The sequence below is a fragment of the Cryptomeria japonica genome, chromosome 1 (assembly GCF_030272615.1).
Source record: "Cryptomeria japonica chromosome 1, Sugi_1.0, whole genome shotgun sequence".
In the NCBI taxonomy this organism is placed as follows: domain Eukaryota; kingdom Viridiplantae; phylum Streptophyta; class Pinopsida; order Cupressales; family Cupressaceae; genus Cryptomeria; species Cryptomeria japonica.
The window spans coordinates 471,876,808-471,895,670 of NC_081405.1; the positions used below are offsets into that span (position 1 = coordinate 471,876,808).

General features: G+C 39.4%; 1 protein-coding gene across 3 annotated transcripts in view; it reads left to right on the top strand.

The window, feature by feature from the left end:
- LOC131071370 (aspartate--tRNA ligase, chloroplastic/mitochondrial) overlaps positions 1-18,863 on the top strand; it is a 126,895-nt gene that overhangs the window by 2,972 nt on the left and 105,060 nt on the right. For all 3 annotated transcript variants that reach the window (XM_058007199.2, XM_058007192.2, XM_058007185.2), the window contains exon 2: positions 226-369. In XM_058007199.2, the coding sequence (XP_057863182.2) occupies positions 226-369 (144 nt within the window). The remainder of the gene's footprint in view (positions 1-225; positions 370-18,863) is intronic.

An 18,863-nucleotide genomic window follows, 5' to 3' on the forward strand; every position in this document is an offset into this window, starting at 1 on the left:
CTCCATATCTCTTGACATTTTTTCGATAGATGTATTTCAGTTATCTATACTTGTTTATTGATATTTAAGATTATTAGATCCTTTTGTTTTGTATTTGAAATTCTAGTAATTTTTTGCAAACTTTAATGTCATTTTTTGATATGCTGCAATGAGACTCATTCCGTTTGAGAAGTCAGCTATGCCAAATTCGTACAATGTATTGATGAAGATTGGCAATTGTTGTAGATTACAACCTTGCCCGAGGAATTTCCTGAGGCACATTCAATTGCGAAGAAGTTGAGATTGGAATCCGTAGTTTCTGTTGAAGGGCTTGTAAGGTCTCGACCAAAGGAAGCCTTGAATCCTAAGATGACAACCGGTATGATTGAGGTGTGTTATTCAAATAATTAACTCCTTATATCTTTTCAATATAAATTTAGTGTATTGGACTATATAGATAACTTTTATTTCTTCTCAATATGTCATGTTTCTGATTTAAATACAGCTTTTCTAAATAAAACACCTCAAATCTAAATATATGGAATTTGAATAACAATCTAAAATATGAATATTTGAAAGAGCTATATTCTACTTTGAAAACGAGGTGAAAAATTTCTACATGGTGATAGGATTTGTGTCTCTCTACGAGGATAAAGCAATTCTATATTTTTCATTTGTTTTATTTATTATTAAATTTCAGGAGATATTATTGTTTGTACAAAGGCTTAAGAGGGTCCTTCACTACCTAGAGAAGCAATTACTTATCAAAACCAAAGGTTTTTGGTGCTTCACCTCAGGAATGCATTTACTTTCAAATGGCACGGTCTACATTTGACTTCTGAATTGATTACTACTTTACCTTATGTGCTCCAAACATCTTGAATAATTTTTTTTTGCAGATTAATATCAAGAATACATGACATAAGATGTAGTATTAGCCACAATCTTGACTATATTTAAAATTGAAATGGCAAATTAGGTAGAAATAGACACACCCTTAAGGAAGGAATCACTTCAAGATATCTCCCTCTATGAGATCTAGAGTTACTACCTCAATTTTTATCTCTTTGCCCTTTCACAATCATAGGTGCCTCTATACATAGCCCTTCATATAATAATAGTGGGGGAGGGTAAATCTATTATGCTTGATGATGACTAATTTAATTACCAGCTATAACTTATTGTACATTTGATTCCTTTAATCCAATACATAACTCAATTATTGGTCCATCATACCTAAACGTTGGTCACACATAGCACAAGTTAGCTACTCTATAAGCCATTTATATAATAATACCATAGCCCTAATTGAATGACACTCAAAACCCTCTTGATTCTGAAAGTCCCTTAACATTTATCATCCTCTAAACATGAGAAGTGAAATAATATGATTTCATGGTAATTGATGATGGTATCAATCATGATCATCTATCAATCTATAAGAACTTTAGATATCCTGGTCTTTGATAAATCCACACATCCTACATGCTTCTCTAATTCCACATTCATATATCGATTAATTTTGTTTGAGATTTGGTATCATTGCACTTATTGCTTCTTTGGTTCCATGAATATTCATTGCCTTAACCCTTCTAATGCCAAGAATATCCATAATGTTTACTTCTGATTCCATGTGTGCTCATAATCATTGCCATTCTAATGCTCAACATTTTTATAACCTTTACCTCCTCAATTCCATGTATACCTATAGTCATTTCTCTTTTGATCCTCCATGCTTGATCTCTAAGAATAATTTGAGTGTACTCTCTAAGTACAATTCTTGTGATGCTGCCAAGTCCATTCTCATTGCTTGTGATAGTATTGATACATGTTGCATGGTTTGTGGTACTTCCAAACACATTCCTAAGTATCATTAACTCGTTTTCACTAGATGCTCTATATGCTTTTAAAGTGCCTCATGACAATCTTAGCAGGTTTGATGTGGTTTCATTTAAGTGCCACCAAACCTTATGTGTCCTTCAAAATCATCTTCGTTAGTGTTATAAACATCTATAGATCAAACCACTAAGGTCTACTCTAGTGTTTGGGGATTTGAGGATTTTGAAGGCTTGTACACTTTTTTAAGTACTGTTGTCCCCTAAGGCCTACACTTAAAGAGGGCAGTCAGGAAGTTTCAAATGTGTGGGACCATTATTATGGTCTGTGAAACAACCTTTGGGATTTTAGAAGCCGACTCTTTGGATTTTAGAGGGGGATGGAAAGGGAAGAGAGAATTAAACATAAATCTAGCTACACTAAGGCGATTCGCCAATGCAAAGCTTTTACAACACTTTAAAATCCTCTTAGAAATAACAAGAAACAAACAATTTCAGAAGGAGAGCACAAAACGTCATAGATTCTTCATTGTTGGAAAGAGAACAAGATACATAAGGTCCAAAAGATACAGAGCATAGCATTCAAATCTTCCCTGGAGAAACACCCGCCAAGGCTCGATAAAACCTAGATGTTTCTATTACTTCCCTTTAACAACTAACCATTTATGAATTTTGCTCACCAAGTAGCATAGTTTAATTCCTACCCATAAATCTTTGTAAAAAATAGAAGAGTGCTTGATATGATCCATACTCTGCAAGCTTACACTAGAAATTATAAAAGTAGAGACTTGTAATTATTAGTAGCGATACCCATTTTAAAATGACATAGCTTTGAATCAAAACGTTAAATAGTGATAAAACCCACAGAGAGGCAAACTTGTCATAGTCCGCTGTGTTTGATTTCTATTAAGAACACGTTCATATAATGCAAAGGTTTAAGGTAATTGCTATTAACTTCTAATTGTTCTCTTGAAATACCCCAAAAATGGTGAACCCTTATTACATTGTGGCTGCAGGCTTATATAGAGTAATACTTCTTAATTGGAGATGGTGCTTGTAATTGAACAGGCTCCTACATATTTGTTGTGTGTCCATTGTCATCGTGGAGATCGTTGCAACTGCATTGTGTTAATGATTTTTGCATCATTATTTTCCTTCTATGCTGCAGCATGAATGCCATCTAGACCATCCCTTACATCTGTTGCAACTTGCTTGGCTCAGGCTTTTCTCGTTTCAATACCCTAATATTCCCACACACCGTGTTTTGGTGCTTTTTCGCTTGCAAAACAACCAATGGCACACTTTTGATCCATTCTTGGCCTTCAAACATTTCCAGGCTTCTACGTTGTTGACAAGTGGCATCTTCTGCTTGCAGCACGAGCTCATCTTCTTTCCCTTGCGAAAACTTGCACCCTAGACATGTGGCGCGTTGGCGGAGCTTTTTAGAGTTTTCTTTGCTTCTTTGGAAATTTTGTGGTGCCAACAGGAGGTGGCATGATCTGCGTGAGTGCTTATGAAACCGAAACCTTTGTGGGCATCACACAAGGTTACCACTTGGCACCTTTGCATGCTTTTGAAGGGAAGGACAGGACATAATGAAAATTTGCTCTTCGTCCTTAGGAAGGACAGGACATATAATGAAAATTTGCTCTTTGTCCTTAGGAAGGACATGACCTATAATGAAAATTTGCTCTTCGTCCTTAGGAAGGACAAGACCTATAATGAAAATTTGCTCTGTGTCCTCTCCAAGGACAAGACTTATAATGAAAATTCGCTTTGTGTCCTCTCCAAGGACAGGCCCTAAAATGGAATTTTTGCTCTGTGTCTTCTCCAAGGATAGGCCCTAAAAACAAAATTCGCTCTTGACCCTTGGCAAGGTACGGGAGCGAAAATGATAAATTCGCTCTAAGACTTCTCTGACGACAAGGTCAAGGTAGGAAGTTGTTTGACAAGTTAGTCTTTCCGTCAGGATTCATATATGGAATATAACATTTAAGTATAAGCTTATACTTTAAGTTATATTCCATATATATTGTCAGGATGTTTGAGAGTGGTTTCGGACCTCCAGGAGTTATAATGCAAAATCTAGTTTTGGAAGATCCTTCAAATTTCCAGACTTAGTCAAATTTCAGAGCATTTCAGGATCAGGATGACATTCCATATTTCTAAAGCGAGTTTGCTCTAACCTTGATGTAAAGGACAGGACCTAGGAGGACACCATGCATTCAACCAAGGTTTGATTTAGCTTCTTGAAGCTTGACCAGATAGTACACAAAACCCTAGGAATGATCTAAATAACCCCTAATCACCCAACAGACTTGATTTCCACTCCACCTTGAGGAGATCCACCTGACTTGATGACCTTTGAGAAACTCAAACCCTTCAATGCAAAGGCTAAGACACTAAAACAACCAGCAACAAAACCAAAAGAGCTAACCCTAGAAAGTGAAAAGTGGGGGGTCCCCATTTGCGATGGGGTGATGTGTGAATACCTCACAACACTTAGTGATGCTGAAGTTCGCCATGCCATAAAGAGAAAAATGTCCAAGAAACTATGAAGTTCGCCAGCACTTGGTATGATAAAGAAGAAGTTCACTCAATAAAAGCAAGGAAGATGTCTTGTGAAACATGAAGTCCACCCCCTCCAAGTTAGTAAGAAATGTGAAGTGGCATGGAAATCATGAACTCCGCCCAAAAGGGAGATTAGAGTGTCCAAGACACAATGAAGTCTGCCTTGGCATTTGGTAAAATGTCTAACCAAAGGTGAAGTCCGCCCATGTTGAAAACAAATGGCACATGACACTCCAAGTCCGCCCAAGGCTAAAATGGCTTAAGCCAAGCAAAGTTCGCCATGCCATGTGTGGCAAATGGCTTGTCGATCATGAAGTTCGCCTTGACACTTTTGGAAGGGTAGAAAGCTCACCAAGAAGAGAGAGAAATTGGCATGATGAAGAGCAAAGTCTGGCTTGCATGAAGGCACATGAAGTCTACCAAAGGGTTAGAACTGGCATGGAAACACTTAAACTCCGCCCATCAAGGAGAAAGAATGGCCTAAGGCCACATGAAGTCCACCATTTTGAAGTTGAAAATAGCATGACCCCACATGAGCTCCGCCAAGGTCATGAAAAGAATGTCCTAACACATGGCAAACTCCGCCATGAATAGAGTTGACTAAGTTTGGAAAGTCAAGAAATTTGCCCAACACTCAGAATTATTTCTCAAAAATTTGCCCAACACTCGGGGAAATTTCTTAAAATTTCAAAAAACTTCCTTGCCAAAACATGGACAAGATGAGGACAAGATGTGAAGTGGCTCCAAGAACAAGAATAGATACTGTCTTTTGAAATCTTTTGAAGGGTTTGAGTTGCCATTTTCAGGAAGATGAGAAGGAGACTAGGTTCGATGAATCTATGAAAGAATGTAAAGATGCTAAAAAGATCGAACTTCTCAAACTTATATTTTTCATTCTCATTCTTTCTCAAGTTTGAAAGTTGAAAGAACTCTCTCTCAATTTCAATGAGGAAAGATTTTTGAAGACAACAAGTGGATTTTTTGAAGCAAGGAAGGAAAGGAATTTCCAAAGTCCGACCCAAGAGTTGGAATTTGCCGAGGGGAAACAAGGAAGAAAAAAATATTAAAAAAATGGCTAAGTGTGGAGTTTTCCACAACAAAAGAGTCAAATTTTGACTAAGTGTTGGAAAGGAAATAGGAAGAATGAAGAAGAATAAAGAGGAAAAGTGAAGAGAAAATGAAATCCTTGTCCAAGGATGGAGTCTGTCCTACTTAGCACAAGCCAAATTCACAATTGAAGGCAAATCCATAGGCAAAGTTCTTCTGAGCATGGAGATGGCCAAAATTTGGCTAGGTGTTTCAAGGTTCACATGAAGGTGTTAGAAAATGAAATTGAATAGCCAAAATTTGGCTATGTATGGGAAATACTTCACAGAGAAAATTCTAGTTTCCTCCATTGTGGTGAAAGCACAAAGGAATTCTTCTCCAAATTCAAGGCACTTGAAAGAATTTCAGGGTATCAAAAAAGAAAAGTCCTCAGACTTGGTGAAAATATAGGAAAGAATTTCAGACTTCTTGGGGGATTTCATCTACAATCCCAGACCTATTGAAGCAATCAGGGCAACTTCTTGAGGGATTTCATCTCTTGATGAATTGAAGACAAGCTCCCAATCAGAATCAGATGGTGACAAGAAGAGTATTCCAAACAAATTTCCATAACAATTTCTTGACACAAATTGGAGAATTCAGAGGAATAACATCAGTCCAGTTCAAGCAGGAGAAATTTCAAAGCAATCAGGAAAGAAAATTTAAATAACTTCCAGTACAGACATTTGCTCCAAGGGGAGACTTCCAAACCTTAAAGATTCAAATGTAGGTGAGAAGAAGAGATCAAAATCTCGAAAGGAATCTGAGATCTAAGCTAGGAAAAAGCAAGCGCAAAGGACATAGTTGTCGGCAAGGAAAGATATTCTAAGGCAAGTACATGGAAAATGAACAAAGTGACCAAGGAGGACATCCAACACGTTGAGGTGGTGCCTCATCATCTTCCAACCAATTAAATTGTTCCAAGTCAATATGTCCAAGTTCAATGAACCTGAATTATCCACAAAAGCTTCTAGAGGGCGTACTCTACAATGCAGCAACTTTCTATTTTATTCTTGGTTTATATTTAATAGAAGGTCAAGTGTCCCTGAATGTAATTTTTTCATTAGTCGAGGGGTAGTTAGTTGTGACAAACCCTAATTAGGGTTTTATTTTTTAATCTCGACCTTTGATTCGAAATCAATCCTGGCCATTGAATTGTAATTGAAGAGCCTATCAATTGAGCTCGCCCCTCATTTGTAAAACATGGGAGCATGTTGCAAAACATGTTGAGATAAGCAAATTGTTGTTTACTACTGCCAAAATAATAAGTAATGCATTGTTTAAATTGATGGTGATTACTTCTCTTATTTTGGACTTTGCATGGTTCTTATCCCTCATCATAGTTTAGATTTTATTTCATATATTTTAGGCGAATGCAAGATCTAATAAGTATTGATTTATGGTGAATCTTCTGCTCATACTTTTGATGAACAAATGATTTTTGTTCATTGTGTAAAGTTAGTCTAAGCTTACTTTGTGGATGCTTAACTTCTGTTTGGCTGAATATTGTTCGATTTGATGGTAGTTATTCATGATGTGAAAATCATTAGCACACCCCTTGAAGATTGCACCCACTTGTGTAGTCCTAGCGTGGCGAAGCAAAGCGTGATTATTGGTTTCACCTAGTCAATACCGTCTCTTAAATTCTTAGGAATAGATTAGAACTTCTAAACCCTTATCTCCTTTTTCAGTTTTCTTGAAGTCCATGATCCAAGACCCAAATGGTAGAGCTTCATTGTCTAGACCTTCATTGCGAATTGAACAAGCCAAGCGTAAGTCCCTTTGTGTACTACTAGCATATCACAACGCTCATTGAGCTTATCCACACGTCAAGACCTGACAAAAGAAGCCCTGGAATCTCCATACGATCTTCTCGCAATCTTAGTATACGTGATGATTTTGTTCAAGAGAGGATAGATTGTCTTTGGACATTTTATTCTATTTTGGGTGGGTAACAAAACACACACCAACATGACCTTTGGCCGAAGGGAGCACAGGGACGAGTCCAAGCCTAGAAGTACCTGGATTGCTGGGGATGCTGGAGGTGGACATGTAGAGGATGCGTGCGCGGTCGAGTGCAAGGAAAGCACCGGGATGTAACGGTCGGAACAATCCACCCAGGTCTGGCACACAAGGGAGTAAGTATACGAGAAACCAATTTGCATGAAGTTGCCCCTCATCAAGGAATTGAGAATAGGGGGGCTTGAGCCGAAGACTCTAGGGAGGAGAGAGTATGGAGATGAAGGCGGCGATCAAGGTGTAGAAGACGCAGAAGGTGGACGCGTAGAGAGCTTGTGCGTGGCTAAGAGTGCAAGAGAGGCATAGGAACACGAGCGAGAGTGAGACGGTGCAATCTGGTTGAATACACACTGTACCTTCCGAGTGAAAACAATGAGGAACACTCAGGAGAAGCAGAAACTCCCTAAATTTACAGGGGATTGATCGAAGGATCTCATATGGCATTGCAAGACCTTCATAACAAATGGGAGTCTGCAAATGGTCAAGACGACTAGGATTATTGGTTGAAGGCATTCCCTGCCACCCTACTGGGAATTGCTATTGATCGGTAGACAGACCTTAAGGCTAAGCACAAGGCGGGATGGACTTAACTAAAGAAGGCATTTCAAGAAGAATTTAAATTGTTGAGAGATGACAATGAGATTGTTGCAAAAATCTAGAACACTAGGCAAGGGAAGAACGAGAACGTGCAAGCATACAATCGTAGGCTCAAAGAATTGCTGAATAGGATGGAGAACCAACCAGTTGATGGGTTGAAGAAGAGGTGGTTTATGAGGGATTGATCCCTTCGCTGCGCACGAAGATGAAAGTAGTGCCTCCGTCCTTGTACGTCGATGCTTACAATTGAGCGATGGACAAAGTGAAACCAAAACATCCTCGTGAGGGAAGAGGAATATTGACGATGATGAGGGCATCAAAGGTAGTAGTGATGAAGAATCCAAAACCGTAGAGGCCCTTCAATGGGATATTTTGAGAATGATGAAAGAATTGAAGGCCGAGAAAGGAACCAATAAAGAATGTAATGAATTATGGTGGACTGAGTGGAAAATTGAGGGGCACACAAAAGGTAATTGTCCTAAAAAGATGTTTTGTGAGATTTGCCAGTTGATGGGTCATTCAATAAATTACTTTTCACACAGGTAGAGTTTAGCCCATCGAAATCACAAAATGTATCGCTAGGTGGTTATGGAAATCAACAAGGGCAAAATCAAATACCGTACGACTCTACAGGATGTCCTATCATACAGTGTCAACAATGTAGTGAATGGGGACACTTTGCTATAGACTGCTAGAATAAGAAAGACAACATACAATTATTGTGCAAATGGTGTGGACAGGGGAATCATGAAGACATTGACTGCCCAAAGCAAAAGGGTATTAATATGTTGGACGTGGTAGAACAAGATGGGGCAGTTCTTGCAATCATGAGAGCACAAATGAAGAAGGTGGTGTACTCGGACCTTTGTACGGAGGAGGAAGGACTCCGAGAAGCTAGAGTAGAAGTCGAACAAGTGTTGGCGAAGGAACGAATAACTTCCAATGGAACTGCAAGAATGTCATTGTGGGATTCAGAGAAGAACATAGTTAGGTAGGTGCTATAGACAACCATACTTATCAAGACGACAAACCACCTTCAAACTATGGCGCAACTGAGAGTGGCAATTACCAACACGGTCAATGATGACACAGTTAGGTAAAGACAATGTAAACCGCAAGAGGAATTGACAAAGCAACCACCATGTGAAGGGAACGAGGCCAATGATCCAATGTTGTTGATGGTGAGCATCAGGATGAAGTCGGTGGTCGTCGAGATAGAAATAACGGGGAAGAAGTTGACAAACACCATTGTGGATGGAGGCTGAGGAGTAAATGTACTACCATAAGATACTTGAAAATGGCTTGGCAGACTAACAGTTTGGCCGCCGACCTTACACTTGGTAGGTGCTGACCAACACAACATCAAGCTGTTGGGAACATTGATGGCACAAACAGTAACGATTGGGACACAACAAATTTTCTTGGACTTCGTAGTCATCTCACTACAGAAGAAGGCGTATGATGCACTCCTTGGGAGAGGATGGTTGATTACTGCCAAGGCGAATAATAATTGGACACGTAACACACTCTCCATCGAGAGTGATTGTAGGAAGTACGTCATTGACCTGAGGAACTAGGTGGTGAGTGAAGAATTGGCATCCTCCGACTTAGAGTCCGAGGGTGGAGATTTTGGGATTGAGGAAGGAAGGAAAGGCATGGAACCAAACGATGAAGGGGTGATCGAACTGGAAGATTGCTCTAAATATGAGACGAGTTCCCTGAATGGACTATTTCACTGGTAGATGGAGGACTACAAAGTCTTCCACCTTGACTGCAACATGCTATAGATTGGTGAAATTGAGGAAGTGCAAAGTCCATACTTAGGCGAAGTCCGAACATTATGTATGGGGTCAAGCTCGAGGGAATTGTATGGGGTTAGGCCATATGAGAAGGTGGAGAGAAGTTGGAGGAGGTTGTATGTGAGTGGAGGTGAGCCGTATGGACAAAGGAATGGAAGACCGTATGTGGGCAGCATCAAAATGTCCTACTAGGGGAAATCGTACAAGTTGAAGTTGTATGCCATAGATGTCCGTAGGGTAACTTGTAGTTCATATGCACGTGACAAGCTGTCCAAAGAGAGAAATTGGCTGCTTGGAGAATGGTTCTACGAGGTGGGTGAGAAATCGCATTGGAAGGAAGTGTCAAGACCGTACGGACAAGAAGTGTCAAGACCATACGAGAAGGAAGAGTCAAGATCGTACGAGAAAGAAATGTCAAGATCGTACAAGAAGGAACTGTCAAGAATGGACGAGAAAGAATTGTCAAGCCTGTATGGGAAGGAACTGTCAAGACCATACGAGAAAGAAGTGTCAAGGCTATACATGGGAAGTATGTCGTACAGGAAGACAAGAATGTGGAGGAACTTGCACGGGTTGAGTAGGTGGCCATACGTGAGCAAGGCAGCCGTACATTTGAGTCTGTACGAACTCAAGAGCAAAAGGTTGAACATCCTACAAACACAGTACGAAGAACAGATGAAGCATGGAAGGTCGTACATCCCACAAACATTGTATTGGCAGACAAGTGGAGCTGTATGAGGACTAGGTATGTTGAAGAAGAGTGTTGTAGTATTGGATGCCATACAGGGGAAGAAAAACAAAGAAATCAGTACGGGTGGCAAGAATGAGTGAAGGGAGAGATGCCGTATGGAGAAGGGAGACATCTGTGCGAGGCACATACTCAGCTGTACGGATATTGTGTGACAAGAGAAGAGGCAGATACGGGCAAGCAACATGTGAAGGAAGTTTGCATAAGGGACTGCGTGGCAATTTGTACGGTCGGGGAGTTCTTACGTGAGACAAGGGGAAGGCAAGAAAAATAGAGCAACTTCTAGTACGACCATCAATTTTGAAGTGGAGAGTACGACTTGATCAGAATTTTGACATCATACGTTGGTTAAACATTGCAAAATCTATAATTCTGTTGACGTTTGACGTGTATTTTGTACACGATCATACACAGAATAAAATACCCAAAGGCATCTTATCCTCTCTTGAATAAAGTCTCTAACTGCTGAAGATTCGCATGAAGGATCAGTTAGGATGACTCCAATGTTCTTTTGGTAGGGTCTCTACGTGTGGATAAGCTCTTCGTGGTGTGATGTGATTTGCTGGAATCACAAGGAGACTTACATCTGATGATTGAACTTCCGATCTGCTTTGCTGGAACACAGGCTCTTACTGGCTTAGATTTGAAAAAATGGAAAAAAGGATGAGGGCGAAGAGAAGATCTAATCCTAATACTAAGAATGTAGGAGCAATGATTTGATTTTTGATGAAACTCTAACTAGGTCTTGTTTTGACATCAATGGACCATCTCCACAAGGCTAGTGCGATCTTCTAAGGGAAGCTTTATGATGTTCAAATCATCACCGCAGGCATAGACACCATCAAGTTGATGCATATCAATGAAGAAGCGACAAATTGAAATTGAGCTTAAGCTGAACGATTCCAGTTGACTACACAAGGCAAGTCTGCAATCAACAAACTGCTAGTAGTATGGATATACGAATTCCACCATTAATCAATCGCATTTCCTCCATTCATCTAATCATCTACCATCTAGGATTGAAGACTCAACAAGAAACCATGCAAATTGCAAGAAACGACATGCTTCACCATTAGTTCAATGAAAATGGAGTTTGTTTACAATCAATGGCAACAATTTCTTGCCTTGTCCTCCTATTCTACTCTAATTGCTATTCTATCAACTTCTAACTACTCTCTATCTACTAACTCTCTAGCTATTGCTAATTAGCCTTTACAAATGAAATGCCTGGGCTTATATAGTGCCCACAATACAATTTGATGGCTTAGATCAATTCAAGATCAATGGCCAAGATTCAACAATGAAAACCCTAATTAGGGTTTGTTACAACCATTACATAACATTTAATGCTTGACCAATGATAAAATTGTATTGCTTGGACACATGTCCCCTCTAGAAAAATCGACCAATGGATAGCCGGGGTAGGTACATCGGAGTTTGTGCCACCTTCCATGAGTTAAGTACATTGAATCTGGACATGCTGAGGTGGACCACACTGACTGGAGGAGTGATGACTAGGATGCCACCTCATCTGACACTTGTAGCTTGCTAGATATTCAATTTGATGTCGTTGAGAGGCTATCTTTAATTAACTCTTGTTCTAACTCCTTGTGTCCTTGATGTGCAAGATGATGATGTACCTCGCCTTGGAACACTGGATTGGAAGAGGTCGCCCTTGTCCTTGCTTGATCGTCCCGGCGGAGACCGTCCTTGATCTGGCTTGATTTTCCTTGAGAGTCGCCATCTTGGTACCTACACAACATTTCAAAATTAGTAATATGATTTTGCAATATATAACATAGATTAGATATTAAATTTAGGAAACTTCATGATAAGTCCTTGAGTTATCATTTCCTAAAAAACGATTGAGCTATTACAATTCAAAATTCAAAATTCAAAATTTAAGCTATGACGATCAAAATTCGAAATCAAAACAATAAATCCATATTGCCATACCTCTCTTGAGAGCTAACTCTAGAATGCAAAATGAAGAAAATTCGCCTAGGCAAAATTGATATTAGATGGCTTCAATGTGATCTCTTGTTCAAATTAGGAACTTCGCCACCTTTGATATGTCCTTGACGTGATCTTCAATGTCCTTGGCAAGTTCGCTCAAGTGGAAACTAAGTTCGCACTCCTTTGATGATGCTTGCACCTTCCCATTGAAATTCGCTCCTCCTCTTGAATGATAATTTCGCACTTCCTTTGTATACTTCAAATCGCATATGAAAGAGGATGCTTGAATAATGATTTAAAAATGAAATAAACACCTCCTTTTATAAGCGCTCACCTCTCACAATTACCTCTAGGCCGACTTTTATAAAATAAGACAATTTAAATGATTTTTAAATAGAAATAAAAGGCCGACCTCCATAAACCAAGCGCTTCATTTAATTTTTTAATTGATTAATAATTAATTATTAAATGCCTTTATTATTTAAATTGTCAAATTCGATTTTTACAAAGGCAAAAATAATTAATAAATATCAAACGCAATATTTAAATGCCATTTTTAATTAAATTTTCAAATTATCGAATTTTCTAGCATTTAAATAAATTCAAAATGTTTGTTTAGCGCAAAAATTGGAAAAGTGGGAAGATTCAAACCTCATCGCCCTGGTCCCTGACTGAGGGACAGGAGCGATCTACCATTTTAGTCTCGATCCTTGTACTTTTGACGTTCAAAATCTTCATTCCTACGTTGAAATTGCCATTTTTGCTAGGGATTTCGAGCTTGATTGACTTGTTTTTGCAAACGAATGCCCTTTAGATGTGATATCGCCATGGTCCCTTGGAGAGGGACAGGAGCGATCTTCATGCTTTCTCCTTGATTTTGCATCTTCGGTCTCCAATCTTCATCATAAGGCGAATAATGACATCATTTCTCCACTCCACGCTTGTTTCATTTGACTTCTACGAGGCATATTTGATGTTTAGAGGATCATCGCCCTGGTCCCTTGGAGAGGGACAGGAGCGAACTTGAAGCCCTAGTCAAAATGCGTCATCTTTCAACCTTGGTTCCTCGTTCATTGCCTCTTAAATAATGTCCTTGATCTTGTGTATCCTTGCAAAACATTGACTTAACGTGATTTTTGCATGAATTGGCCAATATATTCAATATCGCTCTGGTCCCTTCCTGAGGGACAGGAGCGAATTTCAACATTTTGAGCTTGTCCTTGTTTCGGCCAACTTGCAATTACTTTCATCGTGCAAAATAAAGTCCCTTGATCCTTCTTAGTCGCTTGATGCGTGATAAACTTTCAAAATTTATGCCTTTATGCAAATTTCGCTCTAGTCCCTTCCTGAGGGACAGGAGCGAACTGGGATATTTTAGTGCAAATCTTTCAATGTTGGCGACCTTTGATGCTTTGTGCTTGATTGGAACACTTCGAAACGTCCTTGCCACCTTGTTCTCCGTCTTAGAGTATCTTGAATTTGAAGAAGAGGCAATATTATCATTATATCGCCCTGGTCCCTTGGAGAGGGACAGGAGCGATCTTGGTCCTGTAGGCATCATTTCAATTTATCACCTTCAAAACTTATCTTCAACGGATTCGTAATGTACCTTTTCACTCATCCATGCCTTGGAAATCTTTCAAACTTGGCAAAAAAATTTGTCTAAGACAAAAATCGCTCTGGTCCCTGCCTGAGGGACAGGAGCGAATTTGACCTTCTAGGCAAAACTTCATCATTTCATTGTTTTTGATCAAGTCTGGATGCTCTATCATGCTCATTTCGTCCTTCACCATGCTTTTGATGTCTCAATTCGTCCAAACACGGTCAGGAATGGCTCAAATAAGTATTATCGCCCTGGTCCCTTGGTGAGGGAGAGGATCGAAATTCGCTCTGGATCCTCAGTGAAGGACAGGAGCGAAATTTGACTTTTCGAACTCTCTATTAGGATAACTTTTATGGAATATAACATTTAAGTATAAGTGACTTATACTTTAAGTTATATTCCATATATACTTTCAGGATGTTTGAGAGTGGTTTCAGACCTCCAGGAGTTATATTGCAAAATCTAGTTTTTTGAGGTTTTTTAGTTTCTAGACTTAGTCAAATTTCAGGATCAGGACATTCCAGACTTAGCCAAAATTCAGGATCAGGACCTCACTCAAGCCGGACTTGCTACCCTATTGACCTCCTGGGCGACACTCAAAATGCAAAGGCTAACTAACAAAACCCTAAAAGACCCAAAAACAAACCCTAAAAAGCAAAAAAACAAGGGTCCCCATTTGCAATGGGGCGATGTGTGAAAACGTCACAACAGGTATGTTGAAGAAGAGTGTTGTAGTATTGGATGCCATACAGGGGAAGAAAAACAAAGAAATCAGTACGGGTGGCAAGAATGAGTGAAGGGAGAGATGCCGTATGGAGAAGGGAGACATCTGTGCGAGGCACATACTCAGCTGGACGGATATTGTGTGACAAGAGAAGAGGCAGATACGGGCAAGCAACATGTGAAGGAAGTTTGCATAAGGGACAGCGTGGCAATTTGTACGGTCGGGGAGTTCTTACGTGAGACAAGGGGAAGGCAAGAAAAATAGAGCAACTTCTAGTACGACCATCAATTTTGAAGTGGAGAGTATGACTTGATCAGAATTTTGACATCATACGTTGGTTAAACATTGCAAAATCTATAATTTTATGGCTTCATCAACAATGTTTATTGCTTCTCAAAAAATCATAAAATTGATGTGCGCCATGGAGTTCCATGTGGTTTTGAAGGTCTTAATTTGTGCTTGGTGACAAGGGTGTTGCCCCTTGACCCTATACTTGTTGTGTGGAAGACGACTTTTTTCTTGTTTGGGGGGGGGGATGATGTAGTCGACATAAAATGCCTATTGTTATGTTCGATAATATTTGTTATCTGGCAATGTATTAATTGTTTGTATAAGGAAGAGAGTATGGTATAGTCGGATCAATTGTAATCCTTGGCCGACCACCTCTGGTCTTCTGCTTTGTAATAATTGCATGTGTGAATAAAGATATATTTTACTCCAGTATCTGGTAGTAAAATGTAATGGTGGGAAAATGGTGAATGATAAATCAAGAAGGAAACTACTTAGGTTAGCACAATTTTTTTGATTTTACTCATGTAGTGTCGTAAATTGTACACCCTTGCTAGGGTGGTACAATTTCACACTTAGGTTAGCACTCGTCTTAGTGTGTCTTGCATCTTGCATTTCTAATTTCCCTTTAAGCATTTAATTAATTAATTTAATTAAATCTAAAGTTCTGTTTCATCACTTCATACATCATAAAATTGGCCCTTTACCCTAAGTGTGCCCCTTTTTATTTTATTCCTCCAATAAATTATTTAATCATAAACCCTAATTATGTCCTATTTCAACCTTTAAGTCCCGATTCGCATATCAAAACACCTCGAAATTAGCTGTAACTTTGGGATTCGCTCTAATATCATCATATCTAACGACCTTGAAAATTTGGTGAAAAGTTGGTCGGACCGTGGCAGGAATGCACATGGTCCTTGGCTTTTTTCCCGAAATTTCGGGAGCACAATTGTATGATATTATAATGCTTAACCCCAAAATATTGGCGCGAAATTCAATTCCTAGGTCGGCCTAGAGGCGGAATTAAGTCGAAATTAAGATCTAGGGTTTCATACATAAGAGCTTTCTTTCTTGATTTGAAGGCAACTAAGAACTAAGATCTATTTATCTAAGAATCTAAGAGCATGTTTTTGGAGCATAAGGAGCCTTCTATGTAGTGAAAGAGAAGCCTATGTGGAGTCTTCAACAACATTCAACAACATTCATCAAGCATTTGTCAAGCATTCATCATCAATTAGGAGCCTTGAAGACATTGAAGAGTAATAGGAGATCTAGTGGCAATATCTGTCCCTTGGGGATTGGTATGATTTCATGTTATTTTCATGTCTTTGTATGAGCTTCTTTACATCAATTTGCACATCTACATTCATGCTTTAGATCATTTAGTGTATTTGGTTTGAAGCATTCACATTTACATTCACATTTACATTCACATATACATTTAGGGTTTACTCTCATGCGTAGGGTAGCTCTAGTTTCTTATCATTTAGGATCTTGCATACACACAAGGTTCTAGCACACACATTTTCAGTACATTATTGGCTATTTGTGGAGGTGGAAATCACCAACACAGGGGTTTGACTGAGGCAAAACCCCATATAGCCACCCAAACCTTCCCTTTTCAATTGCAAGTACAGAAACAAGCATCCGAAGGCAATTTCAGATTTGGAAAAGGCATCAGAACCATTCAGAAGTCTCAGAAGTGCAGAAATCTGTCAAGGACAAGGGCGTGGCGCCTTGGTCCTGCCCAAGATAGGGGCGTGGTGCCCTGGTCCTGCCCAGGACAGGGGCGTGGCGCCCTAGTCCCTTCATTTTGCAGTCAAATTTGACAGGTTGCAGACTTAGGACCTCCAGTTTGCAGTGTCTCAGTTGCAGCCTCCTGTTTGCAGAAACAGGACAGTGGCATGGCACCCTGGTCCAGGTCAATTTTGTTTAATTTGCAGCATCAGGTACACATCCAAAATCCTCCCCCTTTCATGCTTTCAGTATCTCAGTTTCAGATCTGCAAGTTTGTGCAATTTTGAGTTCATTTATGCTTCATTCTTTATCTCCTAATCTAGTTGATCATTCAAACGTTAGTTTTTCTCATCATTTGCAACAAGAGGAATAGAAACCCTAAGAGATAATCCTTGGCTCTCTCTTTCCCACAAGAAGTAGCCAAAGTGAGCTATCTCCCTAGGCTCTGTCGTATTCCCAATGTGTTGGCAAAAGTGGGATTAGGCCCTAGTCACCCGATCTCGCTTTTCTCGCCACCACAGTTGTCTACCACCAAGGAAGGGAGTATGGTATAGTCGGATCAATTGTAATCCTTGGCCGACCACCTTTGGTCTTCTGCTTTGTAATAATTGCATGTGCGAATAAAGATATATTTTACTCCTGTATCTGGTATGCATTGTTTATTGTTATTTGTAATATTACTCCCTTATTTAATTATCAAATATAGCAGTAAACAACCATGAATGAGGGTTTCCATCCCTGTAAAAAAAACTTTTAGCTCTTTGATGATCGTTGAGTGTGACCACACTTTGAAGCAAAGGGTTTCCGTCCTTGGCTCCAATACACCATTGGGGTTTTCATCCCATAGGCAAGGGTTTGACTCTTTGGCACAAAAATCTGCCCAGAGAAGTAAACAAACATCCCAATCCTGTATATCCCCATAATGAGACCCCCATCCTCCTTTTATAACCTGCCTTGGGAAACTTTTGGAAAGTTATTAATTAAAAGCACTTTATAAAATATTTAACCTTATGTCTCCGGAAAGTGACTTTATTTAAATATTAAATATCTCAACCTTAGTCACTTAAAAATAATTAATTAAAGTTGTCATTAAATATACTTTTGTCCGACAACTTGAAAATTAATAATTTTCTATCGTAAATGGGGACATTACACCAATTAAGGGGGCTGAGATCAGAGGATGGAATAACATTGATGATCCTGCAGGGAGTTTAGAATCCTTGGGTAATGATGAGATCTCAGCAGGGAGATTGAACCCTGATGATGTTAGCATCCCCACTGCCAAAATGTCCCAAACTTTAACGTGGGGAAAAAGCTATTCCCACTGGGAATGGCTGGATAAAAATTACTAAGGATAAAAGGAAAAAGAGGAGCAAGGAAGTGGCAGAACCCTGCTCAAAGAGGAAGGAGATTGAGGACAAGCTTCCTAAATGCTTTGACAAGTTTAGGAATGCTATGGACACCTCCCATTGATATCTTCTAATGATCTTTAATTGCTTCTAATGATCTTTAATTGCTCTTCTTGGAATGTAAGGGGGCTAGAAACCCTTAAGAGGAAATATATTGTTAGGATATATTCAAACATGGATATACACAAAGATGGTGTCCCGCTTTGAGAAATTAAGGCTGTTAATTTTACTCTTGAAACTAGCCTGAATTTTATTTGGAAAGAATCTTCCCATTATTTTACTAATGTAATGTCCCCTTATCTGGGTGACATGAGATGAGTTGGGGTTGACCTACTATTCGAGTTCCCGTAGGTCAATGACATGGTTAGGGGACTCATTCTGAGGGTCATGGAGCTTTGCAGGGGCTCTGTGAGCCATTTTGGTCCTTTAGACGACAGTTCCTATTTTTAGGGAGAATTGGTAGTTGACTGAATGACCACTTGGGGGACCAAGGATGTAGTATCCCTTGG